The 17342-nt window shown below is 40.1% G+C and overlaps 1 protein-coding gene across 2 annotated transcripts in view; it reads left to right on the forward strand.

The window, feature by feature from the left end:
- Nucleotides 1-17342, forward strand: part of Ints4 (integrator complex subunit 4) — an 80168-nt gene that overhangs the window by 22255 nt on the left and 40571 nt on the right. For both annotated transcript variants that reach the window (XM_076547569.1, XM_076547573.1), the window contains exons 5-11: nt 1849-2040; nt 2921-2971; nt 3982-4070; nt 5136-5256; nt 9874-9945; nt 12014-12188; nt 13844-14049. In XM_076547569.1, the coding sequence (XP_076403684.1) occupies nt 1849-2040; nt 2921-2971; nt 3982-4070; nt 5136-5256; nt 9874-9945; nt 12014-12188; nt 13844-14049 (906 nt within the window). The remainder of the gene's footprint in view (nt 1-1848; nt 2041-2920; nt 2972-3981; nt 4071-5135; nt 5257-9873; nt 9946-12013; nt 12189-13843; nt 14050-17342) is intronic.

The raw sequence follows: 17342 nt of genomic DNA on the forward strand, positions 1-17342 counted from the left end.
GTACATCACACATAAACATAATAGTAATAAATACAAAAAGACAAACAGCAACATCAAAGACGGTATCATCTTTACTTTCTGGTACAAGATATCCCAAGTTCTTCTACAGGGTCTCACTTTGTAGCCCTGCTGGCCTAGAACTTGATATGTGAGACCAGGCTGGCCTCAAATTTAGAGAGATCTGCCTGTCTCTGCCTCCAGAGTACTGGGATTAAAGGCGTGCCCTACCGTGTAGATGTAACCAACCGTCTTATTAAGTAAGAAACACAGAACCAATGTAAAAGAGAAAGCCAAGAGGTCAGAGCTCAGAGCTAAAATCTCACCCTGACTTCTTGGCTTTCTCTTTTACATTGGTTCTGTGTTTCTTATTTAATAAGACAGTTGGTTACATCTACACTACCATGCCTGGACATATAGTTCCATTTCTTTGTCTAGTTCTTAACTTGTGTATGTATTCAATTTGTGAGAGTTTACTGTGCTCTACACTTAAGGCTTTTTTCGTCTTTCTCTCTGGCTGTTAAAAGTTTTTAATTGAGATGGGCGGCGGTGGCACACACCTTAATCCCAGCACTTGGGAGGCAGAGCCAGGCGGATCTCTGTGAGTTTGACGCCAGCCTGGTCTACAGAGCGAGATCTAGGACAGGCACCAAAACTACACGGAGAAACCCTGTCTTGAAAAACAAAACAAAAAAGTTTTTAATTGGGTTTGGAGAGATGGCTAAGCAGTTAGGAGTGTATACTACTCTTGTTAAGGACAGGAGTTTGATTCCTAACGCCAGTGTAAGGCAGCCAAAAGCTACACATAACTCCAAGCCTAGGGGATCTGACACCCTCTTCTGGACTCTTTGAGCACCCTCACGCACATGTGCACACGTGTGTGCACGTACACACTCAGTTTTTAAAAATAAAAATAAATTTAGGAAAGTTCTTAAATAATTCTATTGTATCGTGGTTAGTTTTTAAATTTTTACTTATTTATGTATGGGAGTATTTTGTCTGCATGTATGTCTGAGTGTCTTATGTATGCCTGGTGCCTGGAGTCCAGAAGAGGGTGTTGGATCCCCTGGGACTGAAGTTAGAGGTGGCTGTGCAGCACCATATGGGTGCTGGGAATTGAACCTGGGTCCTCTGGAAGAACAGCCAGTGCTTTAGCTATCTCTCCAGCCCCCAAGGTTTTACATTTTTATTTGTATTCAAATTTGATAGTAGAGCTGAGCATTGTGGTGTACTCCTTTAATCCCTGCACCTGGGAGGCAGAGGCCAGCAGATCTCTGTGAGTTCAAGGCTAGCCTGGTCTACACAGCAGTTCCAGATTAGCCATGTCTTTTCATAATGAGACCCTGTCTCCAAAAAAATTGCTATTAAGTAAAATGTAGAGACAGACTTTAAAGTATCTGTTATGTATAAGACAAAGTGCTGGCTGTTGGAAATGTAAAGATGCAGGAAGGAGAGAAAACTTTTAGTTTTCTAAAGAAATAGTTTTGGGTAAAAAATGCTTGGCATGAAAACCTGACAACCTGAGTTCAATCCCTGAAGCCTACATAAAGTGGAAAGAGAAGACCAACTTTACAGAGTTACCTCTGGCATCCACACATGCACTGTGGCCCCCACTCATGTCCCTCCCACCCCCAATCACACACGCAAATAATAAATAAAATAATTTAATGAAAAAACTTTGTTTTAGAAGAAGATGAATCCTTAGGCAATGTAATGCTGCACAGACCACAGAGAATGAGAATGCCAGGGTGGTGGTGGTCCCTAGGGTTGATGGAGTGCTTTTCCCCCAGTTTTTTGTTTATTTTTCAAGATATCTTATTCATACTCTTTCTCTTTCTCTCCTTTTTGTAGCACCTGACAGATACATCCCATGGTGTAAGAAATAAGTGCCTGCAGTTACTTGGCAATCTTGGCTCTTTGGAGAAGAGTGTCACAAAAGATGCTGCTGCTGAAGGCTTAACTGCTAGAGACGTCCAGAAGATTATCGGGGATCACTTTAGTGACCAAGATCCACGTGTCAGAACAGCAGCTATAAAAGCCATGGTAAACATGATAAAAAAGTATCTGGGGATGGTTTCTTTTTGGTTTTGTCTTTGTTTTTTGTTTGTTTGTTTTTGTTTTTCTGAGAAAGGGTTTCTCTGTGTAGCTCTGGCTGTCCTGGAACTCACAGAGATCCACCTGCCTCTGCCTCCTGAGTGCTAGGATTAAAGGTGTGGGCCACCAAAACCACAGCCTGGCTTTTTTTCTTTTCTTCCTTTTTTTCTTTTCCTTCCTTCCTTCCTTCCTTCCTTCCTTCCTTCCTTCCTTCCTTCCTTCCTTCCTTCCTTCCTTCCTTCCTTCCTTCCTTCCTTCCTTCTTTCTCTCTTTCTTGAGATAGGGTCTGGCTGTGAATCCATAACTGACCTTGAACTTGGGGCGGTCCTCTTGCTTTAGCCTCACACCTGGCTCATCTCTTATGATTATGGTGTGTGCTGCTTTGGATATATTCTGAAATCCCCTAGTGCACACTGTATTGGTGCTGGCCTCATAGAACTGAAGATACAAGTTCCTGTATGACAAGTATGCTTTTCTTTGGGCTTCTTTGGGACCCTTCATCTTTATCTCTGAAACAAGGAAGATACAATCTGTGTCTGTTCGAATGCCAAGTTAGATCCCTCCTTCAGGTATACTGGTTCCAGCAGGAAAGAGTGTGACTCAGTTTTATGTACAGTAGGCACACCATAGATGGCCCTTCAGAAATGGAAATGGGAGCTATGAGGGAGGTGCTCTTTAGGGGAAGTTGTGGTAAATGTTTGTTCCTTGGGCTTCTTTCTTCCTGGACCCAGAACTGGACCCAGGGCTTGGTAAACGCTAGTCAAGTATTCTACCAGTGAGCTGCAAACCTGACCTTCTTTTTCTTTCTTACCATTATTTTATAATCTAGTTGCAGCTCCATGAAAGAGGACTGAAGTTACACCAAACAATTTATAATCAGGTACCTTACAATGATTACTTTCTGGAAGGGGAGGAGGTTCATGAAGCTGGGAGGGTGTTGCACCGCTTCTCAGGGTTGGAAATCTTGGAGACTTTAGCTAGCGATCAGTGGCCACGCTTATTGGGATGGACGTGAAGCCATATCTAAAACATATACTTTTGAGAACAGTGTGGGATATATATGTAGTTCGATAGTACTAATGAATGTAAAAAGAATTGTAGTAAGATTTGTGGAGCTCAGTGTACATGAATGCTAAATACATGAAGAAAGTATGGTTGGAAGTGAAGAAAGTGGACTGGGGATGTAACTCAGTGGGGTCCTAGTACTGAAAAGTAGTAATAATTAGGGCAAGTTATAGTCTTCCTTATCTCTCTTTGGCTGGGCCATACTGTAAGCAATTCTGGCACCACATATGGTAAACTGGAATGTTCTGGAGGGTGACCAAGACCACAGATCATATGAGAAGATGGCACATGAATGTGTGTAGTATTGGATTAAAAAAAGAAAATTGGAGTTGTGGAAAGGCTGTTTGACAGCTTAATCAAATGCCTTAGAAGATGATGTTGCTACTGAGGGTGATGGAGTGAGTCTAGGGATAAGCAGTCTAATTCATCCTCAGATCCGGTTTTGTTAGCTTACCATGAATAATTTTATCTCTTGGTGGGAATTATAATTAGCCACATGTCTGGGGCTGATATGTAAATATCTTTTGTAGTACTGTGGGCTTTGAGTACTCTGAGTAGACTTTACTAGGTTTGATGTTATTCTAGATATCTGTCACTCTGTGTGGGTCTGCTTTTCACATGGGGTATGATGTTACATAGTTAGAGTACAGCCTGAGAAGCATACAAATGCCAACATTTCTTTGTTGGGCAAAGGTTTAAGAAATTAAAAGCACTCTGAAGTATTTTGGTTGCTGTCCTTATCCTGCCATCCTATCTTCATTTTGAAAGTATTTGAACATCATCTTTGAGGACAGAGACTGAGAGACGTGTAATCCTTCTTTGCAGGCCTGTAAATTGCTCTCTGACGACTACGAGCAGGTGCGCAGTGCTGCAGTCCAGCTCATCTGGGTTGTCAGTCAGCTCTATCCTGAGAGGTCAGTAGGTGTGAGTTGACCTTTGCTCATTGCTGTGCCATTTCTTTCTCCTTCCACCATACAAAAGCCGTCTATAGACAAAATTGTCGGGATTTGTGGAACGGTGTGAAATAGAGGGGGGCAGGGTACAGCTTTGATATCAGGCTGCTGTGAACTGTGTGCTTTGGGAAAGATACCTAACTCTTTTGGGTCCCAGCGACCTCACCTGCAATTGAAGAAACTGAACTGTGTCTCTAAAGGACCTTTTTTATTAAGATAGGCAGATCTAGATAGAGAATGAGAATAAGAAGTTTAGTGTAGTTTGGTTTAGGTCAAATGTCGTATATAAAAGATACCAGGTGTGTATGCTTGTGGGCATGTGTCACATGCATGTGGAGAGCAGAGGACGTAGTGCAGGAATCATTTCTCCTTCCACCATGTAGATTCTGGAGATAAAGCTCAGGCCGTTAGGCTTGGCAACGAGCACCTTACTTTCCGAGCCATCTACTGGCTCTGGCCAAAAATATCCCCATAGCACTTCAATTAGTGATTCACAATGATTCCTTGAGATGGAGATTTATAATATTTATTCTGTTTAATAGAAGGGTGTTTTCTATAGGAAAAAAGTAGGTGGTGGTTTCCTTTCCATTAAACTGTTATCCAGCATTGGAAAGCAAGAATGGACTGATAAACCCATAGGAATGAGCTTTATTTATAGTTATTTGGAACTTACACACACACTTGTCTAGAACTTGCTTTTTTCAGACTCAGACTGTTTTATATAGGTCTGTTTTATATAAGTGCTAGGGACTGAATGAGGGTCAGCATGCACTCTGCCACTGAACTAGAAATCTTTCCACCCCAAGTTCTTGGTTTCTTCATAAATCTTTGAACCTAATACACTGAAAGTTTGCAGTGCAACTAGAAGTCACTGGACAAGTTTCCCTGAGTGATAGGTTGTGCTGAAGTATCTTTCCGTCTAGGATTCACTACATACAGTTTTCATTGATATTCCTCAGTACCGAACCTGTAGGCTCAGGCTCAGGCTTTGTCATGTGTGGTTTCTCCCCATTTCTTTTTATTTAGTATCGTCCCAATACCGTCTTCTAATGAAGAAATTCGTTTGGTTGATGATGCATTTGGGAAAATTTGCCACATGGTCAGTGATGGCTCCTGGGTAGTTCGTGTTCAAGCAGCAAAGCTATTGGTAAGTTACACTTTCTTTAATGAACAAAAAGTTTTTACAAACATTTTGAGAAACTGTAGATAGGGTCAGATATGTCATATTTTTAGAAATCCCATGATTTCTCCAGTAGCTTGCCCCCCTCTTTTACGTTATATGCTTCATTACTGTGTTTATTTGCAAATAGGACTAACTTGAATATAAATGGTTAATAAAGGTAGACATCAGTCCAAACTCTTAAACCTGGAGTGTAATACTGCCATACCGTGCACAAAAGATGGGGAGGGGGGTGGGGGTGTCAGTAAACAAACACCCGTGAAAAGAAGAGGTAGTTAAACCCTTACCACTCAAATTCAACAGCACTCAGTGTCTTTTACCATGTGGGAGCCAGGGATCAAAGTCAGGGCTTCAGGCTTAGTAGCAAATGACCTTAGCCAGTGAGCCATCTCATTAGCCCATACATTTTTGTTTTCTTGTCTGTAAAATGAAAAATGTAGCCGGGCGGTGGTGGCGCACGCCTTTAATCCCAGCACTCGGGAGGCAGAGCCAGGCGGATCGCTGTGAGTTCGAGGCCAGCCTGGGCTACCAAGTGAGTTCCAGGAAAGGCGCAAAGCTACACAGAGAAACCCTGTCTCGAAAAACCAAAAAAAAAAAAAAAAAGGAAAGAAAGAAAGAAAAATGTAATACCAAATTGAGAATTTAAAAAGATTAAAGATTGCCCACAGAAAGTATACCTATGACTATACGTGTATATGTATGCATATATTACATGTGTTTCTAGCTTGGCGGTGGTGGCGCATGCCTTTAATCCCAGCACTCAGGAGGCAGAGGCCAGCCTGATCTACAGAGTGAGTTCCAGGACAGCCAGAGCTACATAGAGGAACTCTGTCTCAAAAAACAAAAACAAACAAATAAATAAATAAATAAATGAAAGTGTGTTTCTATATAAGAAAGAGGCATAACTATATGTAAATATGTGCATATATGTATGCTCATATATGACTAAAAGCCTAGTGGGCTAGAAGTGTTGTAACTAATAGCATTTGTAATTGCCAGTGTTATTAGTAAGATTGGATTATTAATCACTCTTTAATACAAACAATTACATAATTTGGAGCTGTGTAGATTTAAAGTTATTAAAGCAGGGCTGTGGAAATGGCTCAGGAAGGTGGATGAGTTTGCTAAGATAGGGGATAGGGATGATCTGTCTAGAGTAGCAGGGAAAGAAGATGAGGTAAGAAGTAGTTCAGTGGTGGGTGAGATGTGTGTGATGGGGTAAAACTCACAGAAAAGGAGAAATCAAGTTCCTTCAGAATTTAAAAGGAAATGAGAAGGGGTTCGATTTGTCTGTGCTGCACAAAAAGTGAAAGTTTTCCATTCCTCATTGTAACAAAACAAAAAAATTCCACATGTAGGTTGTATTGGAAAATCGAAGACCATTGGAAAGAGATTGGGTTGTTACTATTATTCGTAATTCCTCAAAGAGGTTTTCTTTTTTTTTAGTCCCCCAAAGTGTGACTGCCACGTAAGCAAATCCATACAACAGATAGTTACTGCTTTGAGCTTAGGTCGGTCTGGGATGTGGTTTTTTTGTGCGGAGGCCTCTTCAAAGTATGTTGAATTTTTCTTATCCAGTAAGGATTAAACTACATTTAAGTCTTTGATCTTAGAAGTTGTAACTTTTTTAGACTCTTTGCTATATGCTTCTGTGCTTATAAGTGTGCCAAGCACTGGTGTTCCCTGAGGCAAATGCTGATGTCCTAGTTAGTTAGTGACAGCTTTACATCTGATGTACTGTCCATCTTGGCTGGTGTTTTGCTGTCTTTTAGTCTAATTAGATAGAAGCATTAAAGCTAGAAAGAATGAGTTAGTACACGGGCTAGAGATGGCTCAGTGGGTAAAGTGCTTGTCTGACAAACCCACAACCTGAGTTTGATTCTCGGAACCCATGTAACGGGAGAAAGAGAACTGACTTCCGATGTGTCCTGACTACCACATGGACATTGTGGTGTTTATGCATACACATATGTACACATACACACAATTCTAATAAAATAAAAATTTTGAAAGCAGTTTTGCTCTGGAGGTGTGTTTGACACTGTTACCTGTCTAGTTTCAGAGACACTTTATAAAGCTCTCCAGTGAAAGGGCTTTCTTGGGTTGCAGTTTAGGTTGGGTAGTGGAAGTTATACAGTTGGGGAGGTGTATTATCTTACCTGAAGATGTCTAATATAGACAAGAGTGTATCGTCTTCTGATTAGTGCAATGTATATGAACTCTTTCCCGAATACTGTTCCTCTTGTGTTTTCCTGAATGAGTCTGCCATCTAAGAAGTCATGGACTAGAGAAATTCAGGGATTTTAAGTTATGGGTGAGTGTATAATGTGTGTACAGGTGTGCGTCCATGGCGGAGGTGAGAGGAGGGACAGCTTTGTGCAACTGGTTCTCTCTCCACCTCTGCAGGAGTCCCAGGGATTGAACTCAGGTCACGGGGCTTGTGTGCCAAGGGCTTTTTCCCACCAAGCCATCCTGTTGGCCCAGGAATTCTTTGTTTGTTATTTGAGACAGAGCTCTTTTCTTTTCTTTTCTTTTCTTTTCTTTTCTTTTCTTTTCTTTTCTTTTCTTTTCTTTTCTTTTCTTTTCTTTTCTTTTTTCTTTCTTTTTTTATTTTATAACTTATTTATTTTTATGTACATTGGTGTTTTAGTACCCTAGGACTGGAGTTACAGATAGTTCTGAGCAGCATGTGGGTGCTGGGAATTGAACCCAGGTCCTCTGGAAGACTAGTCAGTACTCTTATCCACTGAGTCATTTCTCCAGCTCCTCCCCCACCCCACCCCACCCTTTTTTTTTTTTTTTTTTTTTTTTTTTTTTGGTTTTTTGAGACAAGGTTTCTCTGTGTAACAGAGACAGGGCTGTTTTCTGTGTGGCCCTGGCTGACCTGGAACTATGTAGACCTTGCTGGCCCCAAGCTCAGAGATCTGCCTGCCTCTGCCTCTTGAGTGCTGGGACTAAAGAAAGGCATGCGCCACAATGCCTGGCTAGGAATTCTGTTTTATTTGACCTTTAGCCATCAATTCATCAGCTTATATCAGTTCTGTCCCTATGACATTACTTAAATTCACCCCTTCTCCTTTTCTGCTGGGCCCATACTAATGTAAGTTTCACCATTTTTTCAATTGAATTACTATGCTCTTGACATTTGTTAATTTAAAATGGAAAGCTTCAGCTATTCTTAGATGACACTGAAAATGTATGGCAAGTGATATAAAATTTCTTGAGGCCTGACATGGCTAAGACCTCTTCTGTGCTACTGTGTTAGGAGAGAGCTCAGCTGAAGGCACTGAAGGAGGGTATTGGAAACTGAACAAACAAACTTACTGTGAAGTGGCTAGAATGTTTCTTTGTTGGGGAAAAATGCTCTTTAAATCCAAGTAATGCTGGTAATAAAACTATGGCGAAAGTTGGAGATCTCACCAGATTTGATGGCGCATGCTTGTAATCCCAGCATTGGGGAGTCAGAGGCAGGAAGATCACTGTAACTAGAGAACAACCTACTCTAGTAAGTTCCAGGCTAGGCAGGGAAGAAAGATCCAAGCCTGTGTAAGCATTTCCATATCTGTTAACGTAGGAATCACAGGACTTAGATGTATACCTCTTGTGCCTAGGGCCTGGTCTTACAGCCTCCTAAGCTGGTGGTGTTGCTCTTGTTTTGACCGTGTCTGGTCCATTCACCCCTGCTGCAGGATGAGCATTATGAGATACAGATCTACATTCTCCTTTATTTGAAACAGGCAAACCAGCTAATCTCAGCTTCAATTTTTCACATTAAAAATGGACATTATTGGGGCTAGAGAGATGGCTCAGTGGTTAAAAGCACTTACTGCTGTTTCAAAGGACCCAGCTTTGACTCTCAGAACCCACATGATGATTCACAACTGTCTGCATCTCTAGTTCCAGAGGACACCCTCTTCTGACCTTCCACAGGCAAAACATCCATGCACATAAAATAAAATTTAAAAATATTTTTTAAAAATATATGAGTGGATAAATAAATAAGTATATGGAAAGAATAGAGTAAGAAGAGATGGAAGTTAGGCCTGCTGGGAGGTGGAAACAATGAACATCAGGAGTTCAAGACCAGCCTCAGCTAGATAGTGAGTTCCAGCCAGGGCGATATGAGACCTTGACCCCTCCCTACCCCCCCCCCCAAAAAAAAAAAAGAAGGAAGGAAAGAAGGAATGGGAAAAAATATGATGAGGAAGGATGACTAAAACAAAGGGTTTCTGGAACCTATGTTTATATTTCAGCTCTGGAATTTGTGACTATGTTACTTACTATTTGTATGCCCCTCCCCCGTGCATAAAATAGGACTAATGATGGTATTTACTTCGTAGCATACTACAGGATTAAATAAGTTGAGATATGTACAAAGCTCTCAGAACAGTATGTGAAACACAGTAATTTCCAACTCAGTCAGAGGTAGCTTCTATTACTGTTGTCCATATTTTTAACAGTCTGTTCCTGATGATTTAGAACCTATCTTAGCTATCAAGAATAATGTTACCTTTATGCATTTACGTGTAAACTCTGAATGTTAAGATGATGTTTGGAATATGCTTTGGATTCTTTCTTTTACAGGGCTCCATGGAGCAAGTCAGTTCTCATTTCTTGGAGCAGACTCTTGACAAGAAGCTAATGTCAGATTTGAGGGTAACTTGAATTCTTTGTTTAAACTGGGTTTCTATAATCAATATCAGTGTAGATATATGGTGAGCTGTGATGATTTAATGTAGCAGTCCATGCATATGTTACATTAATTTAGGTTACTAGATTACATATTAATTCAAAATCATAGTAACTTGAACAAAATTACAAGCTACATCATGGACTTCATTCTGTAATAAAATATTTTGCAAAGGTTGTATTAAACAAAAAAGAGATAGGATTTGCTTTCTGTTCCTTAGAAACTATGGAGGTATGATCTTATTTTGTGTGATGTGTGACATGGTGGGACTCCTTTTTAGCAACAGTTCTCACAGAAGGGTGAGTGAATGAATGAATGCTTTCTCTGGACAATAACCAAATGCCTCTGTGGAGTGCCTTAGACATTAACTGTGGTGGTGCTTCTTAACATGGTCAGCTAGATGAAATATGACCTAAAGTAGTATGTGCATTCATTGTCAGTACCTTAATTTTTATTTATAAACTCATAACAGAGTTATAGAATTGTTTATAAATAAATACAAGGAAAAATGGCTTGCTTATATAATCTCAGTACCTTTGACAAATTTGGTATCTTCTCTAGCTTTTTTTTAATTTTTTTATTTATTTATTTATTTATTTTTTTTTTTATTTTTTTTTTTTCGAGACAGGGTTTCTCTGTGTACTTTTGGTGCCTGTCCTGGATCTCGCTTTGTAGACTAGGCTGGCCTCGAACTCACAGAGATTCGCCTGGCTCTGCCTCCCGAGTACTAGGATTAAAGGGGTAGGCCACCACCACCCAGCTTCTCTAGCTTTTTAAATGTGTGTTTAAACACTGAATTGTTATGTAGATAACTTTGTAGCCTCCTTTTTACATTCACCACTATATCACATAACCTTTTTTTAATTGCTGAGTTTATACTTCATGTCTTTAACAGTTGCACACTTTGATAAGTACATGGGCCATCTCTCTTTAGCCTTTTCACCATGGTAGGCTCAGATTCTTCTGGTTTTCTTACCACTGTAGATCATGTGAAGGATATTATCCTTGTGACCTTAGTGACCCTTTCCTTTTTTTGAATTACTCCATAAACTAAACCTTTCAAAATGGTTCTGGAGTTGATGTAGGCATGCCATAAACAGTGCTGTGTAGCTTTCCTTGATTTGAGTTGGTATTTAAGTCTGTTTTTGGTGTACCGGGTAGAAGGGTAAGGAAGGAAGTTCTTGTGGTGAATGAGAGGAGACGAGCAATTTGAGGATTTCCAAGACACATTTTGAGGTGCAGGTTATATTGTGGGGTGTGACCCACATTCTTATAGACTCTGATGCTTTGACTCATTGATGTTTCTGAAATGACTATCCATGGATTACGGCTCGTTTCTAAGATGTTTAAGAATTATGGTATGAAGCAGAGTGGCAGTTAGTATTTATTTATGATGAGAACCATACCTGTGAAGCACTTTTGCTCATCAGTATGCTCTCCCTTGGTGCTCTTCTAGAAGGTTATTTCGAGAGTACAGTTTTGCTCAACTAGAATATTGTTGCTATAGAGAGACAATGTTTTCTTTCTTGTTGTTGTGTTTGTTGTTTTGTTTTACCAAGACAGGGTTTCTCTGTATAACATCTCTGGCTGTCCTGAAACTCACTCTGTAAATCAGGCTGGCCTGAAACACACCGAGATCCACCTGCCTCTGCCTTCGGAGTGCTGGGATTAAAGGTGTGCGCCACCACCACCCCGCAATAGACAGTGTTTGCTAATGGGACTGACAAACGTTTTTAGAGTGGGTATATTTTCCACTGGAGACAGTGTGTGATGAGGCACTGCTTTTGTCTGCCCCTCTGGCTCTCCTTTTCCATGTTTAGTGGTAAGTACAGCCGCCTCTCCAGTCAACACTTTATCCAGGTTACTGGAAACTTATAGACTTGTGGATTTCTTGTCTCGTTTTGAGTTGGGTTTGCATTTCTCTACTCTGAACTGTCGAGTCGTCTCCAAGGGCAGTTTTGTTGCCTACATCCTCTTGGTTTTAGGTGCACTTTAGTGTTCTTGGCAAGCAGTAATTGTTGTCATCTTCTTCAGAGGAAACGCACTGCACATGAGCGTGCCAAGGAACTTTACAGTTCAGGGGAGTTCTCCAGCGGCCGGAAATGGGGAGATGATGCTCCCAAGGAAGAAATAGATACGGGTGCCGTGAACTTGATAGAGTCAGGAGCTTGTGGAGCCTTCGTTCATGGGTTGGAAGATGAGATGTATGGTAAGTATGGCTTTGTATTATCAATAGTACCACATGCTTTGCTTTGTGTCATGCATAGGAGAAGGCGATAATAGATGCATCATCTGTCCCTGCCGTATGGCTCAGCAGGTAAAGGTGCTTCTTATACAAGTTTGGAGACCTAAGCACGATCTCCAGAACCCACATGAGAGATCTGACTCCATAATTGTTCTTTCACCTCCACACATGTGCCGCAGCCCTCATTGTATCTCTCTCACACACACAGAATTTATAAAGTGCATCTTCTCATTTAGCCTTTTAGTCACTGTGTAAAGAGCCTCTTAGGAAGGAATGGCTAAAGCCCAAGCAGTATGATGCAGTGGTTAAATTCAGATATCTGCATTTCTATAAAATGGGGATGATAATAATAAACATCTTTCTGAGCTGTAAAAATTAAATGAGATTCTGCACACATAAAGCACTTGGCATGATACATGATCTATTTGTAGTAAGCACTTAGTAATAAAAAGTCATATTAATAATAATAATTTATTTACTCAGACAGCAAGATTTAAATTCAGGTGTTTGTGACCAGAAAGCCTTTTATCTATCTTCCTTTTTGCCTTTGTGAAAATTTTTGTGTCATGTTATCTGTTTGTCTATCTGTCTTGTCTCTGTCTGTCTGTCTGTCTGTCTGTCTGTCTCTATCAACTTACCTACCTACCTATCTATCTATCTGTGTAATGGAGCCTTACTGTATAGCCCTGACTGGCCTGGAACTTGCTATATGGACCAGGCCAGTCTTGAACTCACAGAGATCTTCCTGCCTGTGCCTCCCCGGTGCTGGGGTGGAAGGTGTGCATAGCCATACCTGTCCAGTTATTAGTCCTTTAAAGGTTTTCTGGTTCCACATATGCATTACGATCCTGAAGTTTTTCTACAGTGTCCTTCTGCACCTCTCTTCCCTGTTGCGTTTTACTTTGAGAAATATCTTCCCATTTCCTGTTTCTCTCCCCTCAACTCCCTTCCTCCAACCCCTTTTCTCCTCCTCTTCCCTTTTTCCTCTCTCCTCTCTTTTTGTTGTTCTCGACATTAGAAAAGTTCAGTTAGAGAGGTGAGGTTGTAGCTTGGTTTGCAGATTACTTTCTAGCAGGCCTGAAGTGGTGAAGATCACTCCACACAGTTTGTGCTGAGACCTGTCTTCATAGGAGGAGCATGTCCCTTAACCACATACAGTGTGATGCTAGCCTGGGATTACAGGTGTGAGTCCTGGTGTTTTCTCTTCCCTCATTGACTTTGTGGCAAGTAAATTCATTTTGCCAATTCTTTGTTCTAAGATGATGATAGCTAGCTTATTTCAACCTTAACAGTAATAAGTTATATAACATCTGACATTTAAGTATATTTTCATGTAGTTAGAACACCGAGGTAAGGCAACACCATTTTCAGGAAATTCAATACTCTTAGTCATATGTGTTACTTGATCACATGCACATGGAATAAGATGCAGGCCTCAGTCCTTGGTGTACAAAGCCCATGCTTGTGCATCATTGTGATGGTGGCAGGAAGAAGATGCTACAGGGAGAATCTGTAGAGTGAAAGAAGAGTAGAGAATAAAAGTGGCCTGTGTGAGAAGGAATCCATGGTTTTCGTGGCTCTTAAATAATGTTCAGTTTAATTTGGTTTTCATTTTTTAGAGGTTCGCATTGCTGCTGTGGAGGCTCTTTGTATGCTGGCCCAGTCTTCACCCTCCTTTGCTGAAAAGTGCCTTGATTTCCTAGTTGACATGTTTAATGATGAAATTGAGGAAGTGCGTCTACAGTCCATACACACGATGAGAAAAATCTCTAACAATATCACCCTCCGAGAAGACCAGCTTGATACTGTCCTGGCTGTGTTAGAGGTGAGTGTTTGTAGCTGTCATTCATTTCCTCATCAGATACCTAGGAGGCCATCCCCCTTTAACCCAGGTATTGTGAGGCAGCAAAGTTCTGCCCTCTTACCATATTCCTCCTAAAGTGGAATTTGAATAAGCTTGTTATTACTATGACCAGGGAAGGGAATAAAAAGAACATCTAACTTGAGCTGGCTGAGTCAAGGAGACCAAAAAAAAAAAAAAAAGGCTATGAGGACACTTTAAGTAAGAAAGCATGGGAGGTGTTTATTTTTAAGGACAAGGTGGTGCCATTGACTAGACAAGGAAAACACTGTGAGTGGTTTCTGAAGGTTAGAAAGGTTCCAGAGGTTAGAAAATCTAACACCCAGGGATTCAAAGCCCTTCACTGCAGTGGTAGCACATGACTGAAGACATGAGAGAGGGCAGGGAAGTACCTGGAGATAAGGCAGGAGACTGTGATAAAGAACTCTTCTTAGCCTCTGGTTTTATTCCATTCAGTTGCTGCAGCAGGAAAGGGTCTTAGAGGTCAGTTCTTTCCACTCTATAGTTTTATAGAGAAAAAGTAATTTGTCTGAGGTCACACAGTCAATTAAGTGGTTGCTTTGGGTATACAAAGACTCCCCAGGCTGTAGAACTCATGTTTTTGGGTTATTTTTCTGAAGTGTCTGGATCTTATTTGCAAGTACTGAAGTTGGTTTCTCAGTATTAACAAACGAGATCTGGCTTTAGACCCTCACTCATGAAAGGTACCTCACTATTGGCTGCTATGGGATGTCTTTCTGTATGCTGTGAATATGTGTTGCTCTGATGGGTTGAAAAATAAAGCTCTGTGGCCACCTTCTGAGAGGTCTCCAGATGAACCAACATCCAGAACAGCTTCAAGGCAACTGGCTCAGAGAACACAGCATCACAGACTAATCCAGTCAGGACTTGACCATAATTCTAAAATTTTCTTTGTGTCCCCATAAGACTGCCAGTGCCCTCAATCAGCAGGAAGTAGCTTAGAAACTACGCCAATATTCCCTCAAAATGGATTATAGATGTTTATCTTTGTTTAGATTGTTGATTCCAAATTGTTACTGGTCATAGTAAATCTCTTTCTAAAAGAAGAAAGGGTGATATGATATAGAAATGTAGGTATAGATATTGTAGGATGAAAGGGTAGATTATTGAATCTATTTTTAAAGAGCAACATCTTGTTTAAAATGTTTTACATTTCTGTGGATTTTAGTTTATTGATACAAATTTAAAGTTAATTTTGTTATTCTGTATGTATATTCCTACTCTTGTTTAAGGTATTATGTTTATGCAGCTCACTTGAAATTGTAATATATAATTAAATACAGATTAATAGTCATCTAGGATAATCAAACTTATAATCATGCTAGTTAAGTGTTTTAGGTATATAAAGGTGTATTTCAATTAGGTAGGTAATCTTCAAACACTTCAAAGACTTACAGAATATGGCATTTAAAATGTTTCAAAAACTTAGACTTTCTGGACAGTGAGACACATTTGCTCCTGGCAGCACCGACTTACTTCAAAGAGAAAGATGGGCATCAAAGATAGTCTTCATGGAGTTTATCTTCATCTTGGCAAAAATAGCCATTTGGACAAGAAACTGCTCTTGCCTGGACTGCTGATAATATGTTGTATAAACTGGAATACAGGTTCCATAGGAAAATGACCACTGAATTTGCCAAAACAAGGCAGAATGGTCCTTCAGGTTCCTACTTCGCAGAGGAGACTGCCAGATGTTCTACAGGACAGGGAAAAATGACTGAGAGACTAGGCCTATAGGCTGAAGATGGATGCCCCAACGTTGCAGAGGAACTTTGGGTGACTGTCCAGGCAGCCGTCTGTCTCTGTCATTCTAGATTTTTAGAAGTTTCGTACAATGTACTTCCTATTTACTTAGGTAATATTATATCCTTCTGGGGTCTTTGATATAGTTGAAGACTAGCTAGTTATAATTTCCCTTGGTTATGATAAAAGATAAATTAGATATGAAACTTTAGACTCATAAATATAAGATAGAATATTTTCTTTAATTTTGCCAAATACAAATAGACTAGGTATTATAATTGTAATTCTGCTTGATAACTGTTTTGTTATATATAATTTTACTATGTTAAAGTTAAAATCTTCCTTTTTGATTAGACAGAAAAGGGGAAGTACTGTGGGATGTCATTCTGTATGCTGTGGATATGTGTTGCTCTGATTGGTTGATAAATAAAATGCTGATTGGCCAGTAGCCAGGCAGGAAGTATAGGTGGAGTGAGCAGATGAGAAGAATTCTGGGAAGAGGAAGGGCAGAGTCAGGAGTCACCAGCCAGACACAGAAGAGGCAAGATGACAAGGCAGAACTGAGAAAAGGTACCAAGCCATGTGGCTAAACATAGATAAGAATTATGGGTTAATTTAAGTGTAAGAGCTAGTCAGTAATAAGCCTGAGCTAATGGCCGAGCAGTTATAATTAATATAAGTTTCTGAGCGATTATTTTATAAGCGGGCCACAGGACTGCAGGGGGCCTCGTAGGACCGGCGAAACCTTCTGACTACAATTAGCATAATTATTTCAGATTTCTGCTGCATTCTTTTTTTTTTTAAGATGAATAGGCTTTTTAAAAAATGACTTATTTAATCTTTATTTTATGTACATTGGTGTTTTGCCTGCATGTATGTCTGTGTGAGGGTGTTGGATCTCCAGGAACTGGAGTTACAGACAAATGTGAGCTGCCTTGTGGGTGCTGAAAATTGAACCCAGGTCTTCTGGAAAAACAGCCAGTATTCTTTTTTTTTTTTTTTTTTTAACTAGTAAAATATTTTCTCTGTAGAAAATAGTATAAATGATAACATTTCCCAATAAGCTCTTTTAAGCCAAATGATAGCTGAATTATACATATAAATATTGATTAGATTCTGGGATACAGAAGAGACCTGTTTTTTTTTTTTTTTAAGATTTATTTATTTATTATGTATACAGCATGTATGACTGCAGGCCAGAAGAGAGCACCAGATCTCATTACAGATGGTTGTAAGCCACCATGTGAGTGCTGGGAATTGAACTCAGGACCTTTGGAAGACTAGTCAGTGCTCTCAACTTCTGAGCCAACTCTTCAGCCCCAAGACCTATCTTAATCTGTTCAGAGAGCTATGTTTTACTTAAGTTGTATATGTGAGATTCCTATTCATCTTCCCCTTCACTGATTGATTTATGGCAGATAAACTCTATAGGCTAATCCATAATCTAAAAAGATTTCCTATTCATCTTCCCTTTCACTGTTTGATTTTACGGC

This window comes from Peromyscus maniculatus, chromosome 1 (genome assembly GCF_049852395.1).
Source record: "Peromyscus maniculatus bairdii isolate BWxNUB_F1_BW_parent chromosome 1, HU_Pman_BW_mat_3.1, whole genome shotgun sequence".
NCBI classification, from domain to species: domain Eukaryota; kingdom Metazoa; phylum Chordata; class Mammalia; order Rodentia; family Cricetidae; genus Peromyscus; species Peromyscus maniculatus.